This window comes from Pyrgilauda ruficollis, unplaced genomic scaffold (genome assembly GCF_017590135.1).
Source record: "Pyrgilauda ruficollis isolate IOZ18807 unplaced genomic scaffold, ASM1759013v1 scaffold5, whole genome shotgun sequence".
In the NCBI taxonomy this organism is placed as follows: Eukaryota; Metazoa; Chordata; class Aves; order Passeriformes; family Passeridae; genus Pyrgilauda; species Pyrgilauda ruficollis.
The window spans coordinates 72536-83799 of record NW_024526599.1 but is presented as its reverse complement, the minus strand read 5'-3'; the positions used below and the strand labels follow the sequence as shown (position 1 = coordinate 83799).

Here is an 11264-nt window from a genome sequence, read left to right as displayed (position 1 = left end):
AATAAGGAATGGACTAATCCACGTCCACTACTTCCTATTATTATGCTACAGAGTGTACAATGCATATCTAGACTGATGAATAACTGAAGACAACCATTTCATAAGATGTCTTTCTTAAAAGGAAATTGATCTTTGAAAAATCCACAAAAACCTCACTGTGAATCCAGTAAGGAAGATTATCATACACATATTCGATGCTGACTATAACAAAATTAGTATGCTATTAGCTCTTGTGTCTTTGGTGCTGTACTGAAGTTATTTCAAAATATTGATTTAGGCCATGGAATTAATATGAGAGAGAAAGCTTAAACTGCACAGCAAGAATCTAAATAAATTAATCACAGGAAAAGCCAGTCTGAAATTACCCATGATCTCTCTATGAGTACCTAAAAATAGTATCTAAAAAAAAAAATTCTTTCTGAAGTTCACATGCCACAGAAACTTAAAATCCACTATTTGCCACTACGGTTTTACCTTCTCAAACACGTCTCAATTTATTTAAATAACAAGTTTTCCAGTTAGATGATCAGCACACACTAAAACCCCTTCAGAAACTGGGTTACAGAAAAGTACAAAGAGAATGAGAGGTCCTGTTTATGAACAAATGGAGTAACTGGAAATGATCCCAAGCCAACTCACTCTCTCTATCCACCAGTCTATGTTTTTCTTCTCCACTTACTACGCTACACTTTCTTTTCCACTTACTTCACTACACTTACTACACTTTTCCACTACAAGTTGGTTTAGTATACACTTCCAAAATCTCATTTTCATGAGATTGGTTATTTCAGCTCTCCTCCTTTTTTTTTTTTTTTTTTTAAATTGAGACATTTTTCTGCATTAGAAGCCCTTTTACACTAATGTCTATTTCAATGTCAGTGGCAGCTGACGAAAAACATATTTTAAGCTATGGAAAAGTGCTCCATTAAAATCTACTTCTCCTTGATTATTCTTTCTCATAAAACAAGTAAATATTTACATCCTGAAACACTGTCACTTAATAACAGCAGCACCTATTTGTCACCATTCTTTTCTTCCTTCCCTAGTCAGCCTCCTTCTCCTAACCTACTACTAGTCCCAGAATGGCAAGTGTTTTCCACAGGTGTTCCCCAACTCCTCCCCTCTCTGTTGCCTCTCCACATTATTGCTTCTTCCTAAAACTCTTTTCATATTTCAGGCAGGGAAAAACACTCAAATATTGGAAATTCTTGCCTCTTCTTTCCCCCCACCCCCAAAGTTATCTGAAGCACCTAATGTTATTTGTACTTAGTGACAGGTTTGTGGATAAAAGCGCCAACAATGGCAGACAGCAATGAGATGATCATCAATCTCGTTGTGCTTGGAAAAGCTCAGACTGGGAAAAGTGCTGCTGGGAACAGCCTGCTGGGCAGCACAGACTTTGAGAGCCGTTTCTGCCCCAGCTCCGTGACTACGTGCTGCAGCCTGGGACGCAGCGGCCGCATTTTGGGGCTCATCCGGAGAAACGGCTGCGAGTCAGCTCTCCGTGTTCGAGTACTGGACACCCCCAGCTACCCTCACAGTGCTCTGAGCAAAGAGCAAGTGAGAGACACGGTGAGAGCAGCCCTGGCTCGGCACTTCGGGGAGGAAGGCCTGCACTTGGCCCTCTTGGTCCTCAGGGCTGACCTGCCTCTGCGCCCAGATGAAAGCGATGACACAGTTCAGCTCATCCAGGTAACCAAAACAAAATAAAGTCTCTGCCCCAATGGCAACTTTTTCTTCTTCAGGTGACAATAGCTATGGCAGAGTTGACTGCAAAAGTGAATCTTTTTTTTCCAACGACAGCCTAATGAACTGCGAGTGGCAGACACTAATTTCAGAACAAAGATTGTAACTGATTTTGAGTCCTCAGCAAATCAAAGCTCTCTTCTCTCTTTCTGAAACTGGTAATTCAAGACTTCCTTGGGCAGCTTAAAGAAAAATTCTGTATGCGCTTGATATTTTTCATCCCTAGGGTCTAAAACAGATTAATCACTATCAATACACCAGGTGGTTTCGACACCCACTTACCTTGGAAGTAGACAAACATCTTTAAAGTAGTTCTGTATACTTTAGCATTTAGGTTAGAGTCGAGATCACTGCAGTGTCCTTTATCACCAAGGTAGCCTTCTTGTCATATAGAGGAGTTAGCACCTGTAATTTAAAGCCCAACCTCTCTTATTCCTATTAAAATTTTCTGTACTTCCTGAAAGAAAAGCAGCTTGTTCTCTCCATTCCGCTCCATCAGATAAATCACAGAAGTTGAAGAAAAGCTCTTTGGCCCATTATTTAAGGTGTTGCATTTGATTCGTGTTTTTCCTGAATTGTTGAGAATAGTTCAGTTTTATGGATCACAGCTGGAACTGAACTTGATGTTACATAGAAATTCATCATTTATTTTTTCAAAAAAAGGTGCTTCAGTGTTGCAAAAAAAAAATTTAAGAGATCTAAATAGTGTGGCAATATGGATATGTGGTAACTACTGATTTCAAACTAATGTGTGACATGGCTAAAAAACTAGTTTTCCTTATTTACATGAACATTTTTTAACTGGAGACATTCTGTTAACATCTGTAGCCAGGGAACAGAGAACTGCTAGTACTGCAGGACCACATATTTCCAAAGAAAGTGGATGTCAATGTCTCAGAAAGGTGAAAGAAACCCCAAAAATTTCAGAACTTGGATAGCATGAACTGGATTACTGCCAGGATTAAAAAAAACCATACATGTAAATGGTCTGGTAATGTACTAAGCATATGAAATGGGAGTGGGGAAAAGAAATAAGAGATAACTAGTTAAAATTTGCTTTTCATTACAGGAACTTCTGGGTCCCACGTGGAAGGATTTCACTGCAGTCCTACTTACTCATGCAGACAAGGCAGAAGAGGCTGGATACAGTGAGGAAACATATTTGCACAGCGCCTCAAGTACCCTGTTGTCACTTTTGAGCTCAGTACAGCATAAATACATCTTCCTAGACAACCACAACAGCATAATTAAAGAGCAAAGAAATATGGTCTTAAGAAAGCTCTTGAATTTTATACAAAAAAATAATTATCAAGTACTACTTAAACACAGCAAGGACTAAAATTAGCTTTAAAGTGCTCACTTGTCTATTTTCTACAGTAGGTAACATCTAATAGAAATAAAAGAGTAAAAGCCATCAACTGGAAAACTCCACATCCATACCAAACACCTCTGAACACACAATTAGAAATATCTCTTTAGCTTATCAGTACCTCACACCACTGCATTCAGAATCCTAGGTTCAACCACAAAATCTGAACAAGTTAGTGCTCCAAAATTGTGCTAATATGTGTGTAGTTAAAAATGGGATTTTGCAGTACATGAGACTGTAAATTCCAGCTCACACAGATCTGGAAGAATAAAATAAAATTTTAAAAGAAAAAAAAAATAAAAAAAGGAAGTAAAAAATGCATGAGTTCAGACTCAGGGGGCCTCTTTGCTCAATTCTTCAAGCCTTCAGAAGTTCCTCTGAATTTCCATTTCTAAAAAGAGATTTCTGGTACTAAAAACTAAGATTTATCTGTTGTAAAAGTATTCCTACCATGATTCAAGATTAGTTATAACTGAGTTCTTGAACTACAATGATTTTATTTAATAAGACATTATAGGATATACAGTTTACAAGGCAGATAAAATGGCTTCCATGTGCTTAATGCTATTCAGCACATTTAAAAGAACTAATAACTATTACTTATTGCCAGATGCATGAAAAACTAACAGTTTACAGGCACAAACAAAACTCATTCAAAAAGAAAATCTGTTCATCTCCTCTTTATGCATGTTCCTTTTAATTTTATATCACTGTCATTTTGTTTTCTCTCCACTTCTTGGATGAAGTTCAAAGCCTGCAAAATTTAGAAAGGCTCAAGTTTGTTTTTAATTTCAGTATTTAAAATAGTATTTACTGTTTCAAGGGTTATACAGCAAGAGTTTAATTTAATATTATATGCAAAAATATCTGAAGTATCTCTATATAGCTAATCAAAAGAGTTATTGTGAATGGATCCAAAATATTTATTTTCATATTACTGCAAGTAAGGAATTAAAAGAATTAATTTGAGGCTAACAGCCTAGCAACATGACTATTTGTACAACATTACTATGAAAGAATACTAACTCTAAAAATTGAAGAAGCTATTTCTGTTAAAACCAAAGCATTTCTTTGTATAAAACATCATTGCATAAAAGCACATTAAAACAAAACCAAAACATCAATTAATTTTATACCTGTTTGAGCACTGGAAACTGAATGTTTTTGGTTTGGTTGCCTTCTTGGGTTTTCTTGCAGGCTGGTTTTTGGGGTTTGAGGGCTTTTTTTCATTTTTTATTAGTTCCAGGGATCTGTTATTAATTATTTCTTAGTCCTACCTATCGGTTTGGAAGGATATACTTAGGTGGACTAGATAAAGGACTATTCCAGCAAAGTGGCAGCTTTGATCTTAATGAAATTATAACAGTTTAGTTCTGGGGACACGAAAGTGTGTCCACTTGTACATCCTAGGGCATAAACCACCAGTTTAATCTTCCAGTTACAACTGACTGCAGACTACAGAGAGAACACAGGCAAGAACAAAGGTGCAGAGGCTTACAATACTTCTGAAAACTGCTTGGAAGAAGAGGAGAAAAACTATTACGAAGTGACTAGAAGAATAAAGACAACTGTGCTCTTCACTAACCAGCTGCTAGTTCTGCAATTAGGACACAAGGAACACAGCAGAATATTTTCCTTATTTCCTTAAGTTTTTGGTAAATAGAAGCTCTACACCTTCAAGTTGTCCAGAAAGTTTACTTGCCTGCCTGTGGTCCCACCACGAACAAGCCTTGGCAATTAAGTCATGAGCACTGAGTGGTTAATAACTGCTGACAGCACACAACCTCAAGGACAACAAGCCTAGTGAATGAGCAAATTGTCAAAATGTTGGAGATGTAACGTATTATGGAAAAGAAGTCAAACAAAACAGGTCTTAGCCATGCATTTCATGTTCTTTATTGTGCTTGCATCACTTTCCATTTCAACATCTGTAAAAGTTTCTAATAACCATTTATTTATTTAATTCCGCTGTTTGCCATGGTCTCTGCCCTGCACACTCCTTTCCCTTTCACTTCAAATGGAACTCCTTTGTATGTAGCAATACACTGGTCATTGGTATGAAGATCAGGTTGGATTTGCTCCCAAATCTTCTTCTTTGGATTAAGTTCCTTCTCAGGATCTCCTGTTTCAAAACAAAGAATAACCTCATAGCACACAACTCAGAGTAAGAGCTCTATGTACTTACACATCTACGACAACCCACATAGCATCACTGCACACACTTTTAAGGGATAAAAACCCTAACATTCCTTTTGATTCTCAAAACGAAAACTTTAGTTGGAATTAGGAATTGTCTAGGAAATGTCTCCAAAACCTCTCTGAAAAAGAGGATCTTTCAAGGTAAAAAAGTTGTATCAGACAACAAGCACTGTCAAAAGGAAGAAATTAAACCATTGCTGTTATTTTATACTGCAGACCAAAAGAATTCCCAAGAATTAGATACATGTGGACCACAGAAGTACACTGCTCGCTCACCCAGACAGGTTTGTCAGCATCTTAACTTCAGAAATGAATGATGTTTTTATAAGAAATTAAATGCACTTAGCAGATGCTATTACAATTGTGGAATACTGAACTTAGACAAGAATAGTCCAGAGGTAGAATACTGACATATAATTGTAGCCCTGAGTTACACACTGCTCTGCTATGCTTTGTATTGTTTGATAACAAGCTCTGGCACCCAAAACAACAGAAGCAGTAGAAATTAGCTAGAGTTTCAGCAATTATGGCCTCAGTCTTCATAAGCCTCAGTCTCCTCTTCTCATGGATGTATCATTATAAGATACCTACACCCTAGTGGTATTGACAGCAACTAACTACATTAGCAAATCTGATTATTTAAGGATCTCTAATGACCACAAAATGTAGGCTTTTTTCTATAAATGTTTTGAAATATTGTCAACAAATTATATAGCATAGTGAAGGATATTTTTCATATTTTTAAATAAGCATGAAATGCAAAGTACAGACACAAACTAAACTAAACACAGGAATTTTAACATATCTTTTTCTAATAGTTGGTTGAAATTCATCACTGCTTGGTAAGTCCTGACTGACTGACCAACCAGTGGTTAAATCCACTACTCTCATTCCAGCCTGCCTTATGCCTTATTGGTGCTCTTCTTTAAACGTTTTCCATAGTTCAGTCTACTCACATTCTCAATGCCTGCAAACCTGAGCTATTTCTGTCTGTATGGGTATTCTGTAGTGTCTAGGTGTCTGTATTCTGTAGTTTCTATATGCAAGAGAAGCAGACTAGACCAGATTTCTCTGTGAAGTAAGCTAGTCTTACCAGAGCAGTATTTAATAATGCACTCAAGTTATTTCACAACCATAGTGCATTTAGTATTTCAGAGAAAAATCAGTCACAACATTAATAATTTTCTTTATATAATACTTATATAATATTAAACAGAGGAAGAAATTTAAATACCCTGATTACTTAAATAATTGCACTACTAAATAAAAATTATTAAATGTTTAGAGCTAATTGTGCATTTTCACAAAAATAAATCAGCTTAATGCTCAGGTTCATGAACAAAGGCAAACCTGGATTTAGACCACAGTGAATGCATACAAACTAATAAAATCATTAAACAGAATGTTAAGTGATCCATTGTAGATTTTCCTTCCCCTCCTCAAATATAAAAAGCACATGATTTCTTTTTTTCAGTAAGAAAACCTTCTGACTTTTATTATAAAAAACACGCTTTGGATGTTAATAAGTTTCTCTGGAATCCTGCGTCAAGCTCCCTTGGGATCTGTGGCGAGCTCATATTAGATTAGCATAGGCACCAATTTTAAATACTACCAGAGCTTTAGGCTGTGCATTTTCCTATGCCTTCTCCTCACTGCATTCCTTCTTCCCAGAAAATATTCTTTAGAAGAGTTTCTATAAATAAAATAAATTGAAGCTTTTAATGGTTTAATCAGCTTTCCACTCTTTTTACCAAAAATGGGCCAAATAAGAGGTCCCAAATTTTGTTAAACATATCATTCCATCTCACAGCTTTACTACAAAAAATTTTCATCATAAGCAGGAAAACTCTCCACTTTGCAACAGTTCAAAAACTGCTGAAAGAATGTATCTCAGCACAGCACGGGGCAAAAGGACAGAGTGATCTGTGACTTTACTTAATGCCACCTACCCCACAGTGGTTTGTAACCATGCAGCTAAAGGAAAGCATCCATACACTCCAGCTTTGATTAAAAAAACCTGCTAACTACAGGCTAACCACTGCGCTCCAGCTTTACCACTTTTTATTCTTCTAAAGAGATAGTAATTCACTAAATTGCTAGTGATTCTTAGACCTGAATGACAATTTAATTATATAATTTAAGTAACAGATTTTTGATTCCTGATTTTTGTGGCATCAAAGTATCTGATACTGCTATCAGAAAAGAGATTTCACAGTTAGCTATAAATCTTCAAGTATTATTGCTCTCTTAAGGCAATTACTGTGTAGGATGTTATAGAATTTACACACACATGATAGAAGGATTCTTACACAGTTTAAAAAATCAGATCTTTTCTAGTGAAGATGGATAAAATTCTGATAAAGTTCTTAATGCAAAAAAAGGCTCAAGAGACCTTGAAGACTCATGCACTGGAGTATAAAACACTTCAATACTAAAAATTCCACTGAGGGCAAAGACATGAATTAAATAAACAAAACAGAACAGTACTCCAGGCAACAACATTCCTGACCAAATCACTCCTCTATAACACTCAAGATAGTTCTAGGTAAACACTCCACTAGCTACAGAAAACAAATTTAATTGGTTTGAGACAAGATACCATTTGTTTACTTTGACTAAAATGGCCAAAGAAAATTAGTCTATCTCATTAATATTTTGTATAATGGAGTGAGAAGACTCAAAAATAGCTCAATTCCAAGCTGCTTGATAGACAGCTGCGTGCATTTTAGAATTGCTTTATTGTTGCTGTTGGTGCTTCTGTTGCTTCACAGACTTTCATACTTCAAACTTAAATAAGACCCAGCTGTCCTTTCTATTTTAACTTCAAGGACTCCAACTGAATCTTTATGCTTTACAATTACTTTTTAAAACAACAAACTGATCAGAATATAAATGGTTACAATTAGGCAGTGAAATTAAATGACATCTGACACAACACGGAGTCTATCCTCCTGGTAACAGCATCAGGCAAGTGCCAGATGGTCTTTGAGGAGAGAGCAGCAGCCAAGAAGCAGAAGGTTTTAACACAAAAAAGGTGAGTAGAAGATGGTTCAACCCCGTTAAAAACTGAGAAACAGTTTTCCTGTCTCCCAATAAGTTTCCCCTTAATTTAGTTTACAACAGCAACATTGAAAAGACAAGCACCCAACAAATAAATTTACAGAAGTAGATGTCATCATGATTTTGTAGGTCCCCACCTACCAATGAGTTTTTTTGCATCTTCCTCCTCAAGATAGTAAAATCACAAGTCTGAGAATTCTTTTAAGTAAGTTTTATGTAAGAAGAAGCTAGATCACTTTAATTTGTACTATTAAGCATTAGGTAAGTTTTCAAAGTCAATGATTAGCTTAAATCTCATACCTACAAAATTTTCCAAGCAGCTCTTTATGAAACATTAGAATACAGTGCCACATTTCAGACTACAATCTATAGCCCTGGATATATACACCTTGCAAAAACCTTCATTTGGCACTTATCAGAGCCCCATGTCTTTGGCTCTCCCCCAGAAGGAAACTGATGTAATTCACACAAAATCTTGTCTTACTGGCTGCAAGTCATAACTTCAGAACTAGAACAACTTACACACCATCTTTAGCTTATTCTGTATCTTTTAAGGGTCAAAATGTCAACACGATGTCTGCATACTGTAACACCTGGGAATAATTTTAGAACAAATATTTCTATAACTGATTGCTCTAGGAAAAGCTTTTTGCCACTGTAAAAACCCAAACAACTGGAGTCAAATAGTTCAATTATTTTTATAGAATTCACTTCATTGGTCATGAGCAAGAACAGATATGCTAGTCAACAGAAAATAGCACTACTACCAGCTGTCACATTTTCAAATGCCAGGTATATGAAGATACTTGAGATGTAAGTTTGGAGGAAGGCTGTATCTTAGACAAAAGCAAACAAAAAGACCCTCAACCTGGGCAAAGAGTGTTTTTGAGGCTTGAACTTCTAATTTATTTTCCAGGGCTTATGCTTTATTCTGCAACTTGATGCTCTCTTGCACATCCATTTCCACAGCAACAGATAGCAGTGTGAGTGTATTTGGTACCTATGATTCTTGAAGGTAACAAAGGTCCAACATTTAATCCATCTTTACTCACTATATGTGACAATAACTAGAAGCCATGAGTTAGCATTCCTACAATTTAGTCAATGCAATTGATTGATGAATCATTTAAGATTTCAGTATAGCTAACAAATTCTGCATCTCAACCAGTAAGCTTGATATATTTTTAATACAGTAAACTAAAACTGAAAAAAAAATGCTGCCAGATGGATTTCCATTTGAAACAGTATTATTTTAAAGTATTTTTAATTGGAACATTAAATCACAGCAAGCTGAGCTATTTTTCGATTTCTTAAAACACACAGATAGAGCATTGCTTCCTTTATCATATTCTAACCAAAATATATCTTTTTTGTAAGCATCACAATTTCACTCTTGAGAAGTATAAATATATATGTATATATTCATATATACATTCATATGTATTTCTGAAAGGTATTTCATGCAAATATGTTTAAGCATAGAGCTTGCCAAGAGGTCCATAAATCAAAACTCTGCTGTACAGCTAGAAATTGTCAGAAGTGCAATAGTTTATAAAGGTTCATATGGCTCTATGCAGAAAATAAAAGTCACATCATTTTCTCACACGTGAAAGCCAACTTTTGAACTATAAATTCCTCCTGAAGATGAATGCTTCATTGATAAATGCACACACATACACTTTCACCCAGTATGGGAAATACTGGGGATTTGGACCATGTTCTCTCAAGTTTAAGGGATGGAGTGATCCTGACCAGAAGAGCACTGCTCACCAAGACCTCTGTGATCCACTTAACAGCTGACCTGAGTAGGTCTGGCTTGGGCTGTGCTGCACAAATTCCTAAATTCCTAGGGTGCAGGATAAAGCTAGGCAGCTGATTGTAAGAGAGCAGTCTACAGGCAGCTCCCATGTGGCACCAGCAACTGAGCCACCTGTGTGTCCTCACCCTTATGGGCAGCACCAAGTTCTCACAAAAACTTCCTTTATGACTGACAGCCATAATGAGTAACAAAATACAGCAATAACTCAAACAATGGAAAGGGAAGAAATTCTCCTTATGGATAAGGAGTGCACAGCATGCTGCAGGTACATTCACATCATCTGTGCCATGCAAGATTATTTACACTAGTCTCTCTTTTCAGACAAGGCTCTAATAAACGGCATTTTAAACCAACATGATAAATCTATGATGCTTTATCTAAGTTCCCAATATGCAGTCAAAAATTAATAATCTTCATAGAGATGGAAGAAATGGAAAAACTGATGAAAAATCATCTTTTGATAAAGTTTAATTTGGTGAAATGATCATTTATATTCCGAAAAAAATATGGATTTATTGATTTAATTAAGTGGGGAAAAGTCCAAAGTCTTTCTTTGGAAATCTAAAAAGACATTTTGTCCCAGACAAACAAACAAAAAACCCCCAGTGTTTTGAATATTATGGGCCCCTCTCATGAATAGGAAACTTCCAGCCCCTCCTATCCCCTCCATCCCTTCTTCCTCAAAAAAGAAAAAAAAAAAATTCTACCCAAAGTTCTGATACTTTCATTACAGGGAGGAGATGGAATTAGGGATTTAACACTTCATCACTTATACTGAGACACTGTGAAAGACACTTTACGTTTTTTGTAATTTGCCAAGTACAAATATGTTTATCCATAGATATCAAAACTTAAAATACTTACTGAGACTAAAAGCTCTATACAACTTCATCAAGTTACAAGTTTTTGACAGATGAGAAAGTATTTTCAATCCTTTACATAATATTAGCATAGTAGTAAAAAAAAATTAAAAACAAGAATTAATTCAGAAAATTTCAACAAAAAATCCAATGAGCTTTAAAAAAAAGCTGATTTATGTGCTTCAACACTGAGGTTACCTTGGCATACCTG

General features: G+C 35.9%; 2 protein-coding genes across 3 annotated transcripts in view; one reads left to right on the top strand and one right to left on the bottom strand.

The window, feature by feature from the left end:
• The first annotated feature begins 1299 nt into the window (after positions 1 to 1299).
• Positions 1300 to 3085, top strand: GIMD1 (GIMAP family P-loop NTPase domain containing 1). Its single transcript, XM_041480132.1, has 2 exons — positions 1300 to 1692; positions 2816 to 3085. Exons 1-2 carry the CDS (start codon positions 1300 to 1302, stop codon positions 3083 to 3085), a joined length of 663 nt encoding a protein of 220 aa, XP_041336066.1.
• Positions 3086 to 4995: 1910 nt separating this feature from the next.
• The window catches only part of AIMP1 (aminoacyl tRNA synthetase complex interacting multifunctional protein 1), a 30987-nt gene continuing 24718 nt past the window's right edge, over positions 4996 to 11264 (bottom strand). For both annotated transcript variants that reach the window (XM_041480002.1, XM_041480004.1), the window contains exon 7: positions 4996 to 5237. In XM_041480002.1, the coding sequence (XP_041335936.1) occupies positions 5071 to 5237 (167 nt within the window). In that variant the 3' untranslated portion in view covers positions 4996 to 5070. The remainder of the gene's footprint in view (positions 5238 to 11264) is intronic.